Raw genomic sequence first — 24,155 nt, 5'->3', positions numbered from 1 at the left:
CCGTGTGGCAGGCGGAGCAAGCGTCCATTACACCGAACTACGCTGCGTTATCTGAACCCGTTGGTGTATTTTGCTACCTCGTGGTGATTGCTGGCGCGAAACGCTGGCTGACGACACGAGGTCTCACAATTGTCCTCGGTCAGGAGCTGAACGGCCATTCCGCTCCAACGCGAAGTGTTCTACGGCTGTCATTCTGGCGACACAGGGCGAGATCCCCCGCTCGATCTGGGGGCATTAGAGAGATACATCATATCACATAGGCCCCTTCATGACGTGCAAGGCCTTCTGACCCGCACAGCTGGCCCCGGATACACGGAGGAACTCTCATAGGCGCAACAACATCCCTGATCGCCGCAGGTGGTCACATAACTGGCACATAGTCTCCAAATCGGTTTAACGGGCCCATGCTGGAAATGGGTTCGAGTACCCACTGTTCGGCACTAGGGGCACTGACTGGCCCAGAATCCTGCCATTGTCTCAATGCGAATATTATCACAAGTTATGATGTTTCCTTTCATTGACAGTGGGCCTCACCAACGCAAGAGATCCTCTGCCATTCGTGATCCCGTTCCCGTCCCTGTTGAGCAGATACCCTCCTGACCGACTCGACGTCCCTTGTTGATACAGAACGCCCTGTTAGGCATTGTCTGCTCTTGACCGTTACAGGGGCAGTGTATTTTCGCGGACCCGACCTTGTCCTCGCTTGGAAATGGGCCCCCAGAGCTCAGACTGACACGGCATCCGTCCGTCTCATCCTTTATCTTGCTTCATCCTGCATACTCGCGACACCCCGCTTGTCCGGGGCAGGCTGCATGCGTCAGCCACGAGTGGGCCGAGAGCCCCATGGGAGGGGGGACCCCGACCGGGTACCCAGCGCGCACACACGGCTGGGCTCGGCGGCTTGTCCCCCAGGTGCATGCAAGTCTGTCCTGTTAACAATTACTGTACTGTTAACAATTTTCCCTCATTCCATAGCTCTGAACTGATCATCTCTGGTCGAAAGGGCTCTTATCCAAACAACCGACTGACACGGAACCGACTGTTCGGTGTTGGTGACCTCTGGCTGAAATAGAGGAACACTGTCTCAGAGATCCCCATTCTGTACAAGAGACCCTCTGACTGACACTTGAGATCACGGTCTTAAGAGCGGGGGTATTAAATATGACCTACAAACCAGCCCTTAAAACTCTTCAGCCTTCCAATCAAGATGTTGACCTTTGGTCCCGAGGGACCCATGGTCCCACTTCGGACCTTCTGAAACAAAGCCTGTGGCCAATTTGACGCCTTTAGCCGACACACGACCCCCGGTCGGCACTGTGGCCCCTGAGCGACACAGGAGCCCCATCCATAGTTTCAGGGGCCCCGGCCTTACTCCTGCTTGGGAAACGGGCCCGCAAGTCTTTATGTGACGTATAGCCACTCTTTCGGGCCCTTATGCCCTCCAACCGGGCCCTTGGTCATCGGTTCCGCTGACCGCACTGTTCTGGCCTCATCGAGCACTGCCCCTGGACGGCTCGGAGCCCCTTGCGAACACAGGACGCTCTGTTAGGCACAGCGGGTTCTGGCCGATGTCACGGTCCCGACCAGTGTAAATCGCTGGCCCCGGCTACGTAGCTGATTAGGAAGTGGGCCCTCGGCCGGCATCGGCACGTAGCTGACTGTGTGGTACTGGTGGTGCCTGACTGACCTATAGACCCGTATCGATTCAGGATGTCTCTGATCGGTGCAAAGGGTTGCTCACTGTCATTTGAGGGCGCGTCCCTGCAGGCTGGAACTCATGAATGACACTCGACCGGCACTTGGTGCCCTTAAGCCTTCCTACCGGAACCCTCATCGTTGGTCCCGCTGGGCCCTCCAAGCTCTTTGGGCCTCCTCTCGAACGTTGCCTCTAGCCGACTCGGGCCTCTTGCCAACGCAGGGCCCCCTGGATCTCTCGGCGGACTCTGGGGTCCGAACAACGTAAATCGCTGAATCCTGCTTTGTCCCTGAGTGGGCAATGGGCGCTCAGGTCCATACGGACACGGAGCCGACTGTGAGTGATAGGTGGTGTCTTACCGTCCTATAGCTTCTTACCGACTCCGGATGCCTCTGATCAGCGCGCAGGACCCTCTGATCAGCGCGCAGGACCCTCTGGATGACATTGAAGTGCCCGGGCCTTCGGGCCTCTCCCTGAATACGACCTCCAGTGGGCCTTTCGGGCCCATAATGGTAGGTCATGAATGGCCCTTCGGGCCCCTCACTGGGACACTCCCTTTGAGAAGCAAATTATACATATATATATATATATATATATATATATATATATATATATATATATATGTGTGTGTGTGTGTGTGTGTGTGTGTGTGTAGTATATATCTGATCCCAAAATACAAAAGAAAATACTGGAAATAATTGAACGCATAGTAGTGGTAAACATTGTCATTGAGAAAGCTTGCGACATGCTGTTGGGCTTACGTACGAAGATGGACCGTATACTGATCCCATCAGTGCAGTACCATGCATAGGTAGCATAGGTAGTACCACTCCTGGCGCCGGGAGCCGGTCGTCACGGTTGCTGGTCGTATAGCTGACGCTAAATCCACCGGAACCCGCTATGAACATCTGACCAGGTGGCGCCAAAGGAAAAAATTAAAGTATCGATGATTAGGCCCACGAAAAGCAAACTTTGTTTTCCCTGTTTACCATGGCATGGGTTGTGCCACTTTGGCCGGCTCTGAATTAAGGGGAGGTGAATGAACAAAAACGTCGAAGAGCTGCCGAACTTTAAGGCTGGAGTATTGAGGTACAGTGGCGCAGGTATGGGGGGGGGGGGTGCAACAAGGGACAGGTGCACTCCCCTTAATATTCGAAGGAATGGAGATTTTGTTGGAAAGGTTCCCCAGGTAGACGGAGGGCAGTGCTCGATGAGAGCGGAAGAGGGGCCTTTGGAGCCGCCGAAATTGACGATAAAGAGCCCGATTGGAGGGCATCATGGACCAAAGGGCCGGATATAGACCTGCGCTGTGCGCGCGCGAGAGTGACAAAGGCCCTGCGCGCGAGAACGACCGTCGTGAATTGTGACCTTCGAAACTTTTTCCAAAAAAAAAAATTGGTAAGAGAATTAGACTCTAGCACATCCTTTTTTTCAGTTTTGAGGTTGTCCTCTGGACGGATCAACAGTTACAGCTACACAGAAAAGAAGCATCACCTTTCTCTTGAAGTTCCACCACCAGATTTCCGTCCGCCCATTACCCACCACTTACTGTTAGCCGCGGGACCGACGCCGGGCAGCCTATTGAGACTGCAACGTCTGGCGTCCAAGTTTTTGTTGCTAAGATTTGCGAGCGTGCATGTTCAAAACTACGTTATAATACTTGTATCACTAATCGATTCTGATCGAATACCCAACATTTCCCGGTCAGCAAGAGTTGGCTATGGTTATGTAAATTGTGATCCCTTTCATTTTCAGTCTATGTTTATGGGTCCCTCGATACATCTATAGAACCTAGATCAAGGTTCTGAATAAGCTTCCTAGTTTTATTCGTCAATAGTCCAATACACAATTGTGAACTTGAGCGCGCCGGCAGCTAAGTACACGCAGTTGTTCAACGCTTGATTTCATCAGTTTTCTTTTTTCGACTTAAAAATTCGGGGAAAATTGATGGCTTGGTAGCTTCTGGCTTCTGTTGCGACTATGTAAGATAAACAATAAAAAACAAACAAATCATGTCTGTCATAAACAATTTGGCCTTTGCCGGTCTTTTTTTTTTGGGGGGGGGGGGCTTTCACCATCAGGGGGCCCTTTCTTAAACATGTGCCCTTCTCCCTTGCGCAAGCTAATGCCGCGCTGCTGATGAGGTACCTACCAACGCGAGCCTTTCCAGTCTTTTCAATAACTGAAATATATAACGCAGCCCGAAGGCGGGAAAATGGAAGCGATCGTCGAATGTTTAACTGTGAATCGTCGGAGGTTTCTGTCTCTGACGTATGTCGACACCATTGCTAACATCACCGGGCCTCAGTTAGTCCTCAACCGATGTCATGAAATCAGCAGAAGTTTTGAAGACGACTTACATCCTAAGGCACACGATAGAGAAATTTGTGTACCAGTTCTAGAAATGACGGAAATGAGACTGGAAATGGATGCTTCAAGAAAAGTACCATAACCGACTTTGCATATGCAAGTAGAATTTATGCAATCATGGACACGTATACAAGACTACGGGCAATGACCAAAACAAGCACAAGTAAGGATATTTGGGCTCTGCAGCACGAACCGATTAACGCGCCAACTTTCGACAAGTGAAATTACTATATGTGAGCTAGCCCATCCTCTACGCGTATTTATTTTCGCGGATATAAAAAATTTCACTTCTAGTAAAAAATGTGCTGTAGAGCCACCAGATACGAAAAGTTGACTCACCTGAGCGCGAAATTCCAAAACTTACACACCACAACACACGTACGCATCAGCAAACGCCGCCGCATACGAACGGACGCGTGGTGTAGTCCTTCTATTCCGCATGAAATAGTCAAAACGTCACAACAATACTGGGCACGGTGAGCAAAATTTGTGTTGTCACTCATTAAGTGTGATGAAGCGTGGGTTTCTGGTTTGGTTTCCACTGGTCCTAATTTATGACTAGGTTGTGACTAAGACCTGGTCTGACACAAATTTGAGCTTGTGTCGGGAGTCATGCCAGTAGGGTGAACATAAGCATAATTATCTCTCTGAATGTTTGAAATGGGACAGAGGCGTGCTCAAAAATTGGTTCGCTCTGGTGTCATACCCCTCACCTTGATAGGGGGGCCGATGCTACCTCCTGAGGTTTTTTGAGGATACCTGCCCGGGATGTCGGGCGATCGCGCCCGAATTTCGGTAGCCTATTGAGCATCTATTGTACACGTGTTTTTGCATCAGAAATGCGCCGCTTGCGTTTTCAGTTCTGGAGTAGGCACGGTTGCTTTTGAGGAACAGCGCACGGCGATCCATGTCGGCTGGCGGGGGGGGGGGGGGGGGGGACGCGGGGGCAAGCGGCGATGCCGCGGAACGCGCGAGGCGAGACGACAGCGTTACATTAGCAAAGCCATAAATCATAAGCACGTGATCAAAACACGTAAAACTATACAACTTTGTTATCACAATGAAACAAGGAATACACCTGTTTAGAAAGTGTGCTGCCATGAGGCAGGGTCTCGCATACATGATGTAAAGCTGAAAAGGCGCGATTTCAAACATTGGTGATTTCACCCGATGCAAGCGGTTTGCGAGCGTTGGTTAGACGTTCACCTTAAAATCACCATGTTCCCTTACTATGTTCACCTTAAAACTGCCAGGGACTCGAATGGCATTGTATGCAAACGTCGTTAACCCAAGCGAAGATGTGCAAGATGTGCAAGAGAAGAGTTTCGTACATGTCATAACCTTTGGAGTGAAGGAAACATCTTTTGAAATGGTCTTTCAGCTAGCTTTTGTTTTATTTTGACAAACAACGCTTGGCTGTGCCACATTCTGTGCTGTGCTGTGCTGCGGTGTGTTGTCCTTCGCTCGGTTGTCTCTGTCTTGATCTGTTCTATCATCTCTAGAGCCTGTCGTGTGCACCTAGAACCTATATTATACGACAAACTTCCTCTTAACTCACTCAGCCCTCAGTCCCCCCCCCCCTAGCCCTTAGCCCTCCTTCAGTCATGTGTTCCATCGTCTGTGCTATCACCCTGCTCTGCGCTATCACCTGCCTCCCTGCCTTGTGCCATTATCTCCTGCTCTGTCCGATCCTGATTTGTCCTGTTCTACGCTCTTCTACGCTGTGCATTTCCACCCTGTGCCAGCTGCTGATCTGTCCTGGTCCGTTCTTTGCTGTTGTTATTACCTCTCCCCCCTCCCCCCCCCCCCCCGTCTTCTGCTCTGTCATGCCATGCCAGGTAGTGGCGGACCCTCTGTGGGAGCTGATGAGAGCCGACGTAACTTGCCCCTTTCGTGATGCCCACTGCCAACATGTTAAAGATTGCCCGGATTTGCCAGGGGAACGGAACTGCACTTCGCTTTCCCCAAGTCCGCCGCCCTCAGCCATGTATGCCAAGTCCCAACCACAGCCCCAGCTCCCAGCCCCAGCCCCAGCCTCAGCCTCAGTCCCAGCACCAGCCCCAGCCTCAGTCCCAGCCCCAGCCCTAGCCCCAACCTCAGTGCCAGCTTTAGTTTCAGTCCCAGTCCCAGTCCCAGTCCCTGTCCCAATCCCAGTCCCAATCCCTGTCCCTGACCCAGTCCCAGGCCAAGACCCAAGCCCAGACCCAGCCGCAGTGCCAATCCCAGTCCAAGGCCCAGACCCAGGCCCAAACCCAGGCCCAGCCCCAGCTCCAGCCCCAGCTCCAGTCCCAGCTTCAGTGCCAGCCATAGTTCCAGTCCCAGTCCCAGTCCCATTCCCAGTGCCAGTCCCAGGCCCAGGCCCAGGTCCAGGTCCAGGCCTAGACCCAGGCCCAGACCCAGCCGCAGTCCCAGATCCAAGCCCAGCCACAGCGTCACGAGAGCCGAAGGTGTTGTTCGAAATCACCTCGCGTTCTTTATTTTGTGAAGCCTTGCCTCATTCCAGTTCCGTCCCGTCTTACTTATATATCTAGGGGACCCAGGTACATTATCAATGTCACTTCCGTGCTCGACGGACGTATTTTTGCGTAGCAATCCTGGGGGGTCTGCAGTAAGTTTTCTGAACGCGAGTAAAAACCTTCTCTAAGTTGAGAGCTTTGAAGCACATTTTTGCCTGCTGCAGAATTTTCATATGTGCCGAAAGAAATACGCGCGCTGCCCTCTCACTCTTAGCCCGCGCACGGCCGGGGTCTGAGACAACCGCGCCCGCCTGGGGAAGTTGATTTACCCTCCTGAGATCTCCAACTTTCAAACGTCGCATGAGAAAACAGAGATAATGTTTTGAAGGCACCGTCAAATCATGAAGAATGCACACCAAACATTTGACCTTATGTCAAAGGTGAGATCACCAGAGGTCACAAAAGGTCAAAAACGGTCGTTTTGATAGATGCAGTTAAAACCTATGTTAAGACGTCCAGACGGCTATTGAAGGCACGAAAATAGGCGTGAGGACTGTGAGGAGTCCATTCCGACCATTTTTACTCCCCGCATGGATCAGGTCAGATCAAGTCACCGTTCAAAACTGCTCTGCTGGTAGCCTACAAGAACGGTAATTTTCTTCACAATGCGCTTCTAAGTTGATTTTGTTAGATGTAACTGTGGGACAAAAGTATCTCAGACATAAAAATACCATTTGATGGCGAGCGAGAGATCATTTGAGGACAACTTAGAAGTTTTGAAACCATCCAAATGAAAAATGTGATGTCCTAGCCGGGTCTAGGTGACCAGCACAATGCTTTTCTGTGGTCAGGAAGGGTGCATTGTACTTTTACAGGTACTCAAGATTGCATAGCTGTTGCTTACATTATTTTTTGCCTGGCCACGTCGTTCATCTTTTCTCTCCGCTACTTGCAAAATAGGTCATTAACTTTGGATGACTTCATATGACCTTGCATGCTTTCACATGACCTGTTGTGACCTTATTATAGATTGGGACTACTTAAGACTGCCTACTTTGAGCTTACCATGTATTTTGCAGAAAGTACCCATAAAGATAAGCCATGACCTGGGCCAAGGCTATATACTCTGTGGTCATATGATGGTTGTGCATGTAAGTCAGTACCCGTTCTCCACAAATAAGCACCAAAAGTACACAAAAATGCGTACGCATTTGCATTATTTACGCAAAATAGCAAAAATTGGCCCGACTTCAGGTAATTGGCCTCGCACGTTCCAAAAAACCTGAAACATACAAATTGTAGGTACTATCGTGTTTTTTTTACCATCGCAAGTTTAAAAAATGACAAATTACCGACCAAAAAGTTATGAGCAGTCAGCGTTTTTTGGAGGCTATGGCCTCTTTGTCCTGATCTGTGTCACTGATCTTGGTAGATCAAAACTTCACGTTTGCTCAAAAGATGCCAAATTGATAAATAGGCACGGGACATTTCGTGCTGCTGCAACCCATCGTTTTTGACCTGTGCTCAAAAAACGGTAGAGGGGGAAGTGAACTCCCCCCCCCCCCCCCCCCCCGGCCGGGCGCGGGATGAGACCGAGGCACCGTAGCGTAGAGCTCAGAGTTCAAACTATTTTGCAGACATCATGAACTGTGAACATTATGAACTGGGCATTATGAACTGTGTTCATCGTGAACTACAGATATTGTGAACCGCGGACATCATGATTTGAAACGGACCCGCGGCCGTCGGTCGGCCGGCGCCCGGGCGAGCGATCACGTGACTTGGCGCCACGCCAGGACAGCACGCGTCCACCACGAGGCAGTGTCTACAGCCAGCGTGCTAGTCTAGCCTCAGCGCGGACTAGTGCTCCGTCGGCGCGCTGGGCGGCTTAGGCCGTGTCATTTGTCCCTCTCGTCCTCTGTCTTGCTTCATTCTGCATCCTCGCGTCACCCTGCTTGTCATGAACAGGCTGCATGCGTCAGCCACGAGTGGGCCCAGAGCCCCGTGGGAAGGGGGACCCCGGCCGGGTACCTAGCGCACATGCGCGGGTTAAAGCTCGGCGGTTGGCCCACCCAGGCACATGCAAGTCTGCCCCACCGTCGACCATTTTCCTTCATCCCATAGCCCTGAAGTGATCATTTCTGGTCGAAAGGGCTCTAATCCAAAAAACAAACCAAACCTAGACCACGCGGGGGCTCGCGCTCTGCGGTGAGCCAAACCCCGCCTCGCGGCGGCGGACCCACCGCGGAGCGCCACACCGTTTGTACTGAAAGACTCTCTCGCGCGGCAGAATCATGGGGGCCTTCTGGCTGGCTGTCAATCACGGAGGCCTTCTGGCTGTGAAGCCGAATCATGGGGGCCATCTGGCTGGCTGTCAATCACGGAGGCCTTCTGGCTGTGAAGCTGAATCATGGGGACCTTCTGTAATCAGCTGCGGCTCATGCGGCATGCAGCTTAGCGTATCCTTGTCGCACGTGCCGGCCACAATCCTATCAAGATGTTGATTGTCTATGCGCGAGGCGCAACTGGTCATAATGCGCAGCAATCTCTTTTAACCTGCATACATTTTAAACGACTTGCCAGGGTCTTGAACCAGAGTAGTAGTCTTGGCGGATAATAATAAACGCTCACTGACCGTGAAGGCTCGACTTCATCGTGCCAAGCATCGTCTCAAGGTCAGCGTCGGTGAGGACCTGTAGGCTGCACCTCAATGTCGGTGGAGACCTGCAGGCTGTACCTCACGGACCCGTCGGCTGTACCTCAGCGTCGGTGGAGACCTGTCGGCTGTACCTCAGCGTCGGTGGAGACCTGTAGGCTGTACCTCAGCGTCGGTGGAGACCTGTCGGCTGTACCTCAGCGTCGGTGGAGACCTGTCGGCTGTACCTCAGCGTCGGTGGAGACCTGTGGGCTGCACCTCAGCGCCCGCGCCCGCTCGTCGTCCAGCTTTAACATCAGCGGTGCCGGTGTGGCACTGGACGGGATCAGATGCGGCGCCGGTGTGGCACTGGACGGGATCAGATGCGGCGCCGGTGTGGCACTCGCAAACTGCTCGTTCCGCTCGTCGTCGCTCGCGGCTGTCTCGGTGTCGCTCTTAACCGCGGTCCTGCCGACCGCGCTACGTTGTTTCGCACCGTCCAGCCGCGGACCGTGCGAGCATACAGGCCGGAGCGGATCACCGAGCTGTTGACACTGGCTGCGCGTCACAAGGATGCGAGGAGCAGACTGTCGCCGCTGGGGTCACGCCATAGTCTGTGATCGCTGTTGCAATATGTGTTAAGTACAGCTTAGCGCGCTATTTCAGCCCTGCTTTTCATTGCATAATTTGTGGGCATGATATGTGCCTAGTACAGTTTGAGTGTACTTGTTCAGTTTCGCTCTTCACTGCATGATATGTGAGCATGATGTGTTTTGTACAGCTTAAGTGCATTTGTTAAGTCGTTCTCTTCACTGAGTAGTATTTGCATGATCAATGCTATCACAAAATATTGTTAAACTCGGTGGCCCCGTGTGACATCTGCGGGCCTTTACGAGTTGCATGTGTGCGTTTGTGGGTGGCAGGTTAAGAAGATTGGCGAGAGTGGCGAGAAGAGTGTGACCATCGAAACGATTCAGTTCAGGCTGCATGTGCGTGTTTGTGTGTTTCGTGTGTGCATTGGTGTGTTGCATGTGATTTTCGTTCTTCCTTTTTGAACATATATTTTCTTTAGTTTGGTGCCTTGTGGTAAGCAGACGCTGCTGTTTTTGTCGCAACCGGATGTGGTCTTTCAATCTGACAAGGTTGTATTTTGGAAATGCATTGACTGGGTGCAGATGCATTGACTGAAACAGCAGATCTGACATCAAATTTGATTCAGAATCTGCTTCACACCTCTTAAGAAGTGCTCGGGTGGGGGTCAAATTGACCCCCCCCCCGAGGGTTTTTCCCAAATGGTTTCCAAACGTCGCGGCGTAGTTGCGCCACGTTTTCCATAGTTGTAGACAATTGAATAGCGCATCGTTTGGCATAAACAATTCAGACATACCTTCTAAGGTCGTTGACCTATGGCAGGTCAAAGTCAGGCTATGGTCCCAACGAAGTCGATTTCCTGGGAGTCGTTCGATCGGATGCAACAACGAAGTGTTAGACGGAGCCATACATCTCTGAGATGGTTTCTTAGGCTACAAAAATATTGAATGAGCAAATGACGTTGACCTAAGGTCAGGTATCAAGATCAGACCAAGTTCACAACCAACCTGTTTTATTACTATAGGGCTTGTTTTATGGGATAGTTCCTGGTGCTCATTTCAAATTTATTGATAGCAGGAACCGCATTATGCATCTTTCATGGACTTCATAGATTTCAGAATAGGTCATTGACCTGAAATGGCCCAGGTCAATATTTTGTTCTTAGAAGCGTACTGCCAAGCAAAATCTTTGTCGCTTATTCGAATGCAAAACTCAGAGCATTCTTCTATGATTTTGGTCACCGTGACCTTCAAAAGGTCAAAAAAGGTCACTGACCTTAGATGAGCATGTGACCTTTTGCTTAGAAACAGTTATCTATGCTCTGGTGGCACTTCAGAGACCAACCTGGTATTTGAACTTGTTTGACCTTATGTGACCTGAAGGTCATGACCTAGGAACCTAAAACTTTGACCTCAGTGAGTTAACGTACAGGTCAACGCACCCTGCAAGTTTGGTGTCTCTAGCTTTCTTAGTTCCCGAGACCTCGGGGGAAGGTCAAATTGACCCCCTACCCGAGCGAAGGGTGGGAGCAAAGCCGTCGAACCGGGCGCGTGTTAAATACTGCTTTAGCCTCGGGAAATCACAAATGCTAAACTACTCGTTTTCTTGCCCAACCGTTAGTCACCGCGTGTGAGCAGTTTGACTCAAGGAATGAGGCCATGTGTCATCCTATTCCCTAGACACCAAGCTATCCCCCGTGCATTTGCCTCGTCATTATTTTGTAAACACTTCTCACACCCGCTACCAATGTTTGAGAGGTACACAATAACAGGCTGCTGCTCAACTATTTGTTTTAAGTGGTATCAGACCATGGCGGACAGTGTGGATGCCCGGCCGTCGGTCGGATGCCGTTGCGGCCCTATCTACGGATCAGCTGCAGCAGCTGACCGGCTGGCAGTGCCGGCGGATATGCGGTGCAGCGTGACCCGCCGTACCGTCGCAGTGCGCGACACCGCCGCCACCTAGCGGCCGTCTGCGGCGACAGGAGCCGGCTCCGGACGCGGCCAGTCAGCAGTGCAGGAGCAGCCATGGCGGGGGGACGCGAGAGGTCCGAGAGCGGACACAGGTCAGTCGCGGCTCTGGGCAGTGGCCAGTCACGACGCCCGGACAGGGGTTTGTCACGCTCTCCGGACAGAGTTCAGTCACGGTCCCGGACAGAGGCCAGCCACTCCTCCAGACAGTGGTCAACCACGGCCCTGGACAGAGTTCAGTCACGCCCCTCCCAACAGAGGCCAGTCACTGCTCCAGGCAGAGGTCAGTCGTGACCCCAGACAGAGGCCAGTCACTGCTCCAGACGGAGGCCAGTCACTGCTCCAGACAGAGGCCAGTCACTGCCCCAGGCAGAGGTCAGTCGTGACCCCAGACAGAGGCCAGTCACTGCTCCAGGCAGAGGCCAGTCGTGACCCCGGACGGACTCCACAGTCCACCGCGCTTCACAACGCTTTTTTTTGCTTGCGGAGTTTTAGCCTGATAACAACTGACCTGCAGGTTTTGATGGACACACCACATCAGGTCATAGTCCTTTGACCTAGTATCTGCCTAGTAGCCTTGTATCTGGAATACAAGCTGTGGAAAATTGGTGTTCCCAAAATAATTTTGTCTCTCTTTACCAGGTTTTTGTTCACTGGCTTTGAAAGCTTGAAGTGCATCATGAGCCCCGTAATGCTCGTGAGTTGAAAAAGCTGGTGGTCCTTCAAAACCTAAACTGAAAAAGATTTTAAAACTAAAACCATTATCGTTAAAAACGGTATTCTTTCAAAGCCCCTCAAAGCCAAACCCATACTGACCAAGACCCAAAGCCCCTCAAAACCACCTGAAGGAATAATTGGTGAGCAGAGTCTCTGAAGTGTGCCAGCATCGTCGTCCCCCGTAGAGATCAAAGAGCACGGCCGTCCGAATTCAGAGTCAAAGATGTTGCGAAATTATCTCGGACGACTTAACATTTATTATTGAGGGCAATAGGTGGCACGCATTGCCTTCAGTTAAGTTTAATTCGCAGGTAAGTGTAGATATTGCAAAAACGTGACTCGATCTCGTTCGACGCGAATTGGCATGCTAGTGTTGGGTTGTAGTGTGGAGTCATGTGGAAAAGTTTCATGTCGAGTACGGCTGTTTTTTTGTTGTTTTTTTTTTTTTTTGCTGTTGGACATCGGTAGCGGCATTGGCACGGCTCGCACATCTGGCGAGTGTTTACTTGTTTGGTGACACTAGGAGGTCGTGATAATCGCCACGAATGGTCAGTGGTCAGGCTACGGGGTCATGCTTGCTGAGATTAACAGGATCAGATGGTAATGCCACGCTTTGTTTATTAATTCAAGTGTTCAATTTATGAACTGGCTCTTGGTTTAACGCCACTCCAGTAAAATGAAGTGGTTCCTCCGGGTAATGTTGTCGGAAAAACGAATACTTCACAAGCAGATAATGTTCAAACGTGCTAAAACGATAAATGATAAGGCTGTCTTATTATGTGACGTTTCTCAGCCGTAACACATCGGGGGACACCGCGAAACACTGATTACAAAATACCACGATAAAAGCGACGCTCATATTCAGAGACGTATCTCGTTCGTAATCACGGAAATGTGATTTTATGGCAGACGATTTTATCATTGTCTGCCAAGTGACTACGTGAACCCTTCCCATCCTCAGCCGCCGCCCCTTTTCTCAGCCGTTCTGCCCATCTCTGACCCGCCGCTGTTCTGCTGACCTCAGATGCGGGACGGCAGGGCTCAGTCCGCGCCGCCTGCCGCCGCCGCCCACGCTCTGTATGTGGGCTGCGCTGCTGGTCTCTCTGCTAACGCCCGGGGCGACTCTGACCGAGAAACGACTGCTGGACCAGCGGCCCAACTTCATCATCATGCTGATGGACGACGTGAGGCAGGGCAGGGTGTCAGGATGCGGTGGAAATTCTGACCTTGGTGTGGAAGTGTGTGTTGGTCACAGGAAACAGCTGAGCGTGAGGTCCTGAGCCGTTCGCGACTACATGGTTTCTTTGGGTAGAGGCCACTGGAACTATGCAGGTGATGGGTTGTTGTTCATATCCAGTAAGGGATGACATCCGCGTGGTCGGAGAAAATAAAGCAGGAAGCTTGCTCATTGCATGACAAGTATAAAAACCGGGGAAACATATTTACAGTGAGCATCGTTGCAGCGCTGATGGCTCACGGCAACGTTACACTTTTTGCATGTCTGTCTGGTGTATACTGCGTGGTGTGTTGCTCCCAGCGTCCGGCATGTCAAGGGAACGGAGGCAAGCATGCCAGATCCACAGGTTTTTAGCACATTTTTTCAACGCGCGAGAATGACACCTGACTTGCGTTTTATTGTCGTGCTCCAACACCTTCCTCGCCATTGGACTTGCTGTTGATCCGATTTTGCTGCTTGGCCCAGTGTGGACCTGACGGCGCTGTTCTCTCCACAGATGGGATATGGGGACCTCGGATCGATGGGAGAGCCCAACAGGGAGACGCCCAACATCGACAGCATGGCCCAGGAGGGCATGCTCTTCCCGGAGTTCTACACGGGCGCCGCTATATGCTCTCCGTGTGAGGACCAGCGTCCGTCCAACCACCGGGAGCACTCGTCTTTACGAGATGCGCCACACGGCCGGAATTGAGTCAGGAGACCCACGTGGCTACACATTACGTTGTGTCCCCAGAGCTCACAAGTGCAAGCCCCGGTAGCGGTTATTGACTTCCACTTCCAACACAGTCAAGGATCCACTCAGTGTTGCCCCATTTGCCCAATCAAACGGAACGCCATCGGCGCCCAGAGCAAACATGGCTCAGAAATTATCTGGTGTTGCTGTGGTGTGTGCTGACGCTGGCGGCGCGTGTGCGCGCTACGTTCATGCTGGCAAGCGGCTGGTCAGATCGCCAAAGGCATCTAATGGAGAACACAATGGGCGCTCCCAGTTCTAACCGATACACGTGACGTAGTGCGGCGGGTCCCATCGGCTGTCTATTTCGATTCATGCTCACAACGTGTGAGTTACGTAATGTGTAAGCCAATCTGAGATAAAGTGGTGGATCCAGGATTTTGTCAGGAGAGGGGGACATGCAACACTGTGGACCCTCCTGAAGTTGTAGGTCAACTCCAAAAAAATCGTCGGATTTCTGCCATTCAATCTTAATGTTCTTATGCATGTTATTTTTATACATAAAGCTATTTCCTGTGCGCACCCCTACACAACTTGGCGTCGTGCGCCTATACATACGTGGAGGGCGTTCATCTTTTCAGATCATCGTGGATCTGGTCCTTTTTAGGACAAGTGTTACTGAGAATACATGGTAAAATGGGTTAAGGTTGGCTGCTAAATACCATTAACATCAAACGCGATATCTGATTCCAAGGTGGGTTGCGGGTGGCCTGTTTCCGGTGTCTAGCGAGATAGTCGATGTGATCAGCTGATGGCCAATGATTTGTAGCGAGTTTTGTTTGAGTGCAATGGAAAACAATACTAGATACTCTAGCATTCAAAATATGTTAATGACGTGATGCTACAGTATGCGAGCTAGGTGTTAAGAGGGCACACGCACGTGTTGACTGACGCGCGGCGGTGGCTGACCGATTTCGAGCTAGGTGTTAAGAGGGCGCACACACATGTTGACTGACCCGCGGCGGTGGCTGACCGACAGCGAGGGCGGCCATGCTGACTGGACGCCTTCCCATCCGCAACGGCTTCTACTCGACGAACAACTTCGGCCACAATGGTAAGTGTATTTAGGGGAGGGGGATGGGAGGATCGTGTGTGCGTGCGTGTGTGCTGGACAGCGCGCGGGTCAGTTGCGATTTGCCGACGCGCTGCAGCCAGTGACGGAGCTCTTGCCTCGCCGGGCAGCGTACACTCCGCAGGAGATCGTAGGCGGCATATCAGACTCGGAGGTGCTGCTGCCAGAGCTGCTCAGCAAGGCCGGCTACACCAACGCTCTCATCGGCAAGTGGTGAGTGCTCCGGGACGGTTACGACGTGTTTTAAGATCTAACTATAGTAATTTCTCGCTTTCTTTTGCTCCTCAAACCTCAATCCTTCAAGGGTTTGCTTACTAGAATATTTATGAAACTGGAAGGTATAAAGCGTGCGGCTTTTCGTCACCCTTTGTCTGGATGACCATCACACTGGACGCTTGAACGAGGCTGAGCTTTGTCGCACCTTGTGAAGGGCCAGCCAGCGTCTCGTGACGCTCGGCGCCCCCGGCAGCGAAGGGGCTCTCACATCCAAGACGCCGATGAGTTGCTCTGGGCGATGTTGGGCCGCGACACGTGCCGTCAGCTGCGGCTTTGTCGCGCGGTGCGTGTGCCTCGCGTACACCGGCGGCCGGCACAGAGCGGGACCCGTGTGGCGGCTCGATTGACAGCTGTGTGCCGGCCGCCCGTCCGGCCGTAGCGCTCGCGTTCCCAGCGCTACCGACTCGGTTTTCGTCGCGCTCCTTTGCGGGGCTGGACGTCCGCCGCGCTCGCTCGGCCGCGCCGTTCGCGGACCGGCCGCAGGTGATCGCCCGGCAGCGCGGGCGGGAGGGACCGTGCCGCGGTGTTGTTTGGGGTCGCCTGAGATTGCGCCGTCCGCGCCGGGAAGGATGACGCAACGACTAGAGCACGGCAGGGGTGCCACCTGCCAGGGTCCATGTCAGGCGTTTTGGGGCTGCGCTTGTTTTCGGGCTGTTGCCAGGCGGCAGATCGAGCGTGTCGCAGACGGTTCAGTGCACCGGACGAGCGCCGGACTGGAGAGGTCGTCTGATAGCAGGCCTCTTACCGTGCCTGTGTGCTCAAGTGCAGCGTTGGTGGACCGCGGCCTTTCACCAGAGAGTGCAGGCACTTGCTGTAATGCATCCTCCATTGTCCGAAACGTAGTGTATCTAGGACTATACAAAGGGATATGTAGTACCACATAGCGCGCACGTCTGTGAGACTTGACGAGTCGACTCATGCGCGTGGGCACGCCCCTGTGTCGCCGGTAGGCATCTGGGTCACCGTCCGCAGTACCAGCCGTTGGACCACGGCTTTCACAGCTGGTTCGGCTCACCGAACTGTCACTTCGGCCCTTACGACGACAAGAGCACGCCCAACATCCCCGTGTACCGAGACCGCAACATGATGGGCCGGTGAGACTCGCCCCGACGCTAGCTTCGGCCCACAGGGGATGCCGGCTTCGGGCTGCAGGATACAGACTGCTGGTGGCGTCAACCTCTTAGCATTCCGCCTGTATGGATAAGCGCAGACGCTTTAGATATCAGACGTGCGTAGATTTGGATCTGCAGTGTCAGCTGTCTGTGCGGTTTCAAGACTGATTACACATTGTGCGTGCGCCGTGAGGACAATGAGAACACGGTGAGATTGGGCGACCTGTGCTTTATTCACCTTCTCGTCATGACGAGCTGGACTGGAGGCCATTTAGACAGGTCTTTGTCTTATAATTAAGGTTGTTTTTACATCATTGTATAAACAGGTAATCAGCATAACCACATTCAAGCAATTTTTGTATGTGGAAGCACGTCATCAGTTGAGAACCTGGTCTCGCGCACCGCGCCCGAACACGTATACTGCATTCCACCTCCTCCCAGGCTGTCTCCATGCCCCACTAACGGACCTACGATCGGGCGTCCCGGCAGCTACTACGAGGACTTCCACATCAACATCACCAGCGGCGAGTCCAACTACACCCGGCTTCTGGCGGACGAAGCCGTCGCCTTCCTGGAGGCGCAGGTCAACAGCATAAGGCCGTTCTTCTTGCTGTGGACGCCGGACGCCTCGCACGCGCCCCACTACGCCTCCAGACCGTTCTTGGGGAGGAGCAGACGCGGTCAGTGCAGGGTCAGGGTCACACTTGTAGTTTAGAGGGGAATGTGGCCAGACGCGGAGCCCAGGGGACTAATTGGCTGAGAGGGCTAGTCCAATTTCTACCGACCCGACAGCCAGGCAGATATTCTTGGCAAACATGAATTGAGACATTCCGATAGTCTGCATGCTGTGCAGTTCTTTTTGAGACAGTTTAAAGGCACAAAATAATCTCTTTAAAACCAACTTGTGATCAGTCAAGAATCAGATCGAGAGTCACCTTAGAACATAACTTAAAAAGGTGATTTGTTATTAATAAGGCTGCCTGGGCCTTGTCCAGGCAGATACCGATGGACGATAAGGAAGGCCTGGATTTGACAAGCAGTTGCTTATGTGTACACCATCACTTACTTTATCGCGACGACAATATCCCTGGAGAGAAAGTCAAGGAAGAATTGTGGTCCCCGTATCACTAGTCTGTCTATCACATTTTAGCCGGTAATCACTTGGCCAATGATGCGTTCTGTGCTGCATTGTCATGAGTGTCAGCGGTATTTAAGGGGGGATCACCAGCGTGCCCCGAGACCCAACCCTGACGCCCGACTGTGTGCTGCCAGGACTGTACGGAGACGCCGTGATGGAGCTGGATCACAGCGTGGGTCGCATCCTCGACACGCTGAAGCGCACCAACCTCACCAACACACTGGTCTTCTTCTCCTCTGACAATGGCGCCGCCCTGGTGGACGCCGGCTATGGCAAGTGGTCCGGCTGCGCTCCCTGCCGAGCGGAGCTCTCAGCGCACGTCACGTCCACGTTGCACGGCTCCTCCGCATGGTGGTGCCACGACGCTAGGTGTGGTCGGGCTGTGTTCACTGACCTCTCGTATGGTGGATGCGCGGGCGTGTGAGCCTCGGGGCAACATGAAGCGGGTGATGACGGTGCGCCCCAACCGCTGCTCGGCAGGCGGCGACAACGGGCGGCTCCTGTGTGGCAAACAGACCACGTTCGAGGGAGGGTTCCGCGTCCCCACCATAGCCTGGTGGCCTGGTGTGGTGCCACCAGGTCAGGTCAGCCAACAGGTCAGTCATACCGTGATTGTGTCACAGACCAGAGGTGGGTGACGTCCCAAAAAGCTGAGACCAAAACCGTGCTATGGAATTGATCCCTTCCATAATGGTCACGTAATTAATGTTAGGCCTCCGCAAAGGGTGGTAGTATCGTATTCGCAACCCTCTTGCAAAAAGCCTTCTCCGCACTCCCCGCTCCTACACTCCCTGATCACACCAGTGTAGTGCAAGGGCGGTAGCATGCATCAGACAGCGGGCCTGCGAACGGCGGCTGGTTGCCTCCAGTACGTCTACCCCTCGGCCGGACAGTGTCTCCACCCGAGGGTCCGACCGAGTGGACTAGTTCGGTGCCTCGGTCTCCGACTTATGGTGGATTTAAGGACGACAGGAGACCTGCCGCTTAACCGTGGAACGCACTTGAGAGCAAACCAAAACGAATTTATTGCGCTTTTTGCGAATAATAGCGATTAACAAACGAGCAGGAAGCAAACAAGTCGATGACGCCGATCAGTGCACCCGCTCCCATGCACCACGCCGCCTTGTAATTTTTATGGGCGTAGCAGTACGGTGCCGATCTAAGTTCTATAATGTCTCCTGGTGACAACCGGTGGCTTGAGCTGCTGCTCCTCTCAGGTGGGGACCCAGATGGACTTGTTCACCACGTTCGCCGAGCTCGCCGGCCAAGCGATTCCCGGAGACAGGATTGTGGACGGCATCAACCTGGTCTCCGCGTTAACCAATGAGAATACTACCGAGAGGTATGGCATCCACATCACCGACCACACTATTGGTCGATATTCATCCTGCCGTATGCATGCGATTTCATATGGAAGCATGCAGCCGGGCTGTTTTCATATGGAAGCATGCACCCGGGCTGTTTTCATATGGAAGCATGCAGACGGGCTGTTTTCATATGGAAGCATGCAGACGGGCTGTTTTCATATGGAAGCATGCAGATGGGCTGCTTTCGGGATGTGCTCGCACTAGAAAACGGTGTCCACTTAACTTTGGCGAAAGTAATTACAGTAAAACATGAAGCCACTGTTACGGAATTGCTTCGGATAAGTGGTAGGGTAACACACAGATCTGTGGTGAGACATCGAATTAATGGGCTGGCAAGGAAGGTGATTAAGCATATGATTCTTTAGACAGTTGGCCTATACAACTCTGGTGTGGCCCATGAGTTCCGTATGGCCCACAAACACGAAGAAAGGTAATGGTTGAGCGGGGTGTCGCTGTTCCGAGCTTTCATTGAGCCCGGCTTGGGTGCCGGCTGTAACCTGCGCGCGTATTCGTGCACCAGCAGCCGGGACCACGTGAGTTACCCTCGGCGGCGTCCCTTCAGCGGTGCACCCCTGTTCGCAGATCGGTGTTCTTTTACCGGGGTGATCTCCTCATGGCCACCAGGGTTGGGCGCTACAAAGCGCACACCTGGACCTTCACCACGCCTGTCGAGGAGCTGAAAAAGGTGCGAGTGTTGCCTTCTGGCCATTTAGCCTCGGCTCGTAATCACGTTTTATTAGTTTAACCTATTTTGCAAATCAAGGCACTTATAGTCTTTTATTGGTTCGAACGTGTCATGCTCACTGCAGCTTTCATTTGCAGTTTGTTTTTAGTCCGCAGCTCACGGTACCGCCGTGAAGCCCCCTATGATGTATCATTTACATCAATACCTCCACCTTCTTCCGCCAGGGCATCGACCACTGCCCGGGCGCCTGCGTTGCGAACCTGACGACCTCGGTGCAGATCAACCGCACGCTGACCCCAGTGGTGATTGACCTGGCCCGTGACCCGGGCGAGACGTACCCGCTGAAGATGGGCACGGCCGAGTACACGCGGGTCGTGTCCGAGGTGTGGAAGGTGATGGACGAGCACCTGCATGACATGGTGGAGGGCCGGCCGGCGCTCGACTGGTGTGACGACGCCGTGATGGTGAGTCCGGTCAGCGGGAGGAGGCTCACACTGTCGCTGACGGCCTCGGACCAACTGGCCGGCCCCTGTGCAGTCTGTCGTCTGATAATATGATCATCTTGTGTTGAGTCAGAGCATACAAAAGGCCTGCCATGCAATGCCCATCATCGTAGGTCGTGGCGCGAGATGATCGCATGGCGTCACATCAGGCAGCTGCCATCAGGTGTCTTGATTCAACGCACATATGGTGTCTAAATTCGTAGCACAGAGCATGTCACCATTGTATTTGACATCAAGTGCAGGTACAGAGGCACTTTCATAAGATGTCTAAGATCATCATGCATAAGATGTTGTTCTTCGCCGTACATCGTGGTGTGAGTCGATCGCGTGATATATCATATGATGCAGCTGCCATGGGATGTCGTATTATTCCCCCCGTGAACCGCTGCCCGCAGAACTGGTCTCCGCCCGGGTGCGAGGCGCTGCACGAATGCCTGCGGGCGCCGGCGTCCGACCCGTACAAGTGTGACTGGCCACACTAGCCGACGCCGCGTCGGCACAGCGCCCCGCGCCGCCACAGCGCCCCGCGCCGCCACAGCGCCCCGCGCCGCCACAGCGCGCCGCGCCGCTACAGCGCCAGGCCGACGGCACCGCCCTCACCCAGGGCGAGGGCGCAGCTTGACTGGCGGGCAGACGCTGGCCGTGTAGGTTTGACTGAGCTCTGAACCCAGAAATCCATCCATTCAAACGGTTCAGATCAAATCTTTAAAAAAAGGTCGAGCGGAAATCGTGCTAATTGGTGACCTACGGAGAGGCTTCACGACATGTAGGATTTCAGGACATGTAGGACTTCACGACATGTAGGACTTGCTGCGACATGCTGACGTAATTCTTTTAATGGCCCCGAGAAAGTTAGGACTATGAAAATGGGACAAAATTTGGAATGCGTGCATGATTTCCAGACTTTTGGATGAAGTAGACCATGGAAGGTTTCCGAGGCGCGTGTTTACGTGTAAGGCTGGGTTTTGAAGACATGAGACACGACGGGGCTAACGGCACCGAAGCATAAGCTGAGAACCCGAACGCGAATGCCGTCGAAACAACAGGCTTCCGCATCTGTCATACCAGGAAGGAGCGGACACAAGTCAACTGGGTGGCAAGTGCTGAGGCGCAAGCAGCCACTCCGGATAACCTAAAAGGCATTCACGGAACTCATCCGAACAGAACAGATTCAGAACAGAAGCAGACTGGAGAGGTGTGATGAGGGGGAAGGGCGTGTGTGCGAATTCATTTCTGATGTATAGCGATGTATTTTGTCAACAGATGGCACAATCAACCTAGCATGCCACTGATGATCACGTGATGCGTACAGTCAAGCATGGTTACCATGAATTACCTGGACGCCTGGTGGCCGTGTCCGGGCTGGGTGCGACCGCGCCCCGGGGCTTGCCGGTGGACTAGGCATAGATGCGCCGGGCGGCGGCGCGGCCGGAGACATGGGCGGCGCGGACTTGGCAGGGACCGCTGCGCCCGCGGGGTAAGCGGGCTCTCCCGTCCCGCCGCTGCTGCTTGGGCCCCAAATGCCGGGGTACACTCGGTTGCTCAGGGGCCCTTTATACTGGTATCAGATTCTTTCCACTTGCTCGGAGGACCCCGTGCTGTTGCTGGGCCCCATATAAGGTAACGCTCCGAGCACTCGATGCTCAGTGCTCAGTGACCCTTCATTGACCTATGGCTTTGTCCCTTTTAGAACTTATCTGCTGAGGTCCCCTCACTTGTGAGAGCTCTCTCTGTATGTTTACCTGCCCGGGCACTCTTGATCACGCAGGGGCGTTAATTCATGTGTACTGATCTTCGGCTATTGCCCTTAGTTCAGGGGATCCTGTACTCCGGCCGGACCCTAGACCCTGCCGGGGTGCTCCCGATCGTTCAGGGGTCCCACCATATTGGTGTAAGCTTCTTCTCGCTTGTTATGAGGACCATTCACTGTTGACTGGAGCCTCCTTGTTCGCCTGCCACGGCAGTTTTGATTGCTCAGGTGCCGTCATTATTAGCCTCGGGATTTTTCCATTTTATAGGAGGGCCTACGCCGTTGACGGGACCTAAATCTTAATGATTTTCATTGGTGCTTTACTTCTTACCTGCGGATGATTAAACGTGCAGTTATGCCGATTACGCCAATGAGTTCTTTCTTGTCATTGTCGAACATGATTTTACACGCCGCCGACGTCGTGCATATTATTTCCGTTGCTTGTTGAATTTGTGACAATTATTGTACTTGTACATTACGTTCTAATACATTTTGAACGATAGCGTATTATGCATTCCCTTGCCACAGACAAAGCAAAAACTCTGTACCAGTCCTCAGCCATCAGCTTATCTCATCAACTACCCCGCTAACCGTATATAAGCTAGGAATCAAACTTATGCTTGATTTTGATTATTTTTAGCAGCCAAGTTAAGCGTATGCTACCATGTTTTCTTCGAAGTACTTAGCCTTAAAATGACAGGATCCACCATTACCCGACGAAAATGAACAAGCTCCATACATTTGCATATGAAGCACGCCTAGTTTTCTAGGGCTGTGCGTAGTAAGCTAGGCTCCCATATACAAACTGCATACGTAAGAATATTTAAACTCAATCACCGGAGTACGAGGATTTTTGGTGGATAGAGCCCTGAACTCTAGGGAGCTAACAAAGTAAGAGGCCTTCTCCAGTTTTCTAGCATTTACGCAAAGTACATGTGCGGAGATTTAGTTACCGTGAAGTTAACTGCTCCCGATCACTCCGATATGGTGTATTAGTCCTGGCCGGTGCTTTTGCCCGTATCGCACAGAGCGTTTAATAATGGTATATATATATATATATATATATATATATACGTATAAATATATACATGTGTTGAATATATATATATATATATATATATATATATATATACGTATAAATATATACATATATTGAATATATATATATATATATACGTATAAATATATACATGTGTTGAATATATATATATATATATATACGTATAAATATATACATATATTGAATATATATATATATATATATATATACGTATAAATATATACATATATTGAATATATATATATATATATATGTTTTTATGCCGACAGACACACGAAGCTCGCAGAACTTGCACGGTATATGACTGCTGACTGACCCTTCTATATCTGGCTCTTCCTTTCATTTCGGCACCCTAAACACTTCAAATCAAGGCATAAAATACGAGCATGCAAACCAGCAATAAACTTTTCACTGGACAGCACTCATTGTCGTTTTGATTTGGCAACAGCAAATAATTATTTAGCCGTGCAGAAGACATCATTACCACCACACACTGAATAACACAATCAACACAGCAAATCACAACGCTGCATGCCAGTCACCCAATACCCGCGCCATTCATCAGTGTCTTGTTCCTTGTCTAATTGATAAGTTTGTGATTCTGCTCCAAAGAGATAACTCAGTGGTTTCATTCATTTATTTGCTTAGAAGTCGTTTATGGTCATGAATGAGTAATGCATCCAGAATGTTGAGTCTTATAGTTCTGTGTGTAGATGATAGCATTGCAGTGTTTTGTGTAAGCGCTCGGTGCGCGAGAAGAGTATTGTGGTCGGGCTGTACGTGATTC

The 24,155-nt window shown here is 52.0% G+C and overlaps 1 protein-coding gene across 1 annotated transcript; it reads left to right on the top strand.

The window, feature by feature from the left end:
* Positions 1-13,538: 13,538 nt before the first annotated feature.
* LOC119105964 (N-acetylgalactosamine-6-sulfatase) lies at positions 13,539-21,084 on the top strand. The gene is made up of 12 exons (XM_037229551.1): positions 13,539-13,619; positions 14,169-14,292; positions 15,385-15,459; positions 15,588-15,690; positions 16,704-16,847; positions 17,355-17,545; positions 18,138-18,275; positions 18,484-18,599; positions 19,221-19,345; positions 19,953-20,055; positions 20,280-20,519; positions 20,954-21,084. The coding sequence occupies exons 1-12, from the start codon at positions 13,605-13,607 to the stop codon at positions 21,038-21,040; spliced, it is 1,461 nt and encodes a 486-aa protein (XP_037085446.1). The 5' UTR covers positions 13,539-13,604; the 3' UTR covers positions 21,041-21,084.
* Positions 21,085-24,155: the final 3,071 nt, after the last annotated feature.

The sequence above is a fragment of the Pollicipes pollicipes genome, unplaced genomic scaffold (assembly GCF_011947565.3).
Source record: "Pollicipes pollicipes isolate AB1234 unplaced genomic scaffold, Ppol_2.1 Scaffold_6138;HRSCAF=7277_pilon_pilon_pilon, whole genome shotgun sequence".
Taxonomy (NCBI): Eukaryota; Metazoa; Arthropoda; class Thecostraca; order Pollicipedomorpha; family Pollicipedidae; genus Pollicipes; species Pollicipes pollicipes.
This window is presented reverse-complemented; position numbering and strand designations above follow the sequence as displayed.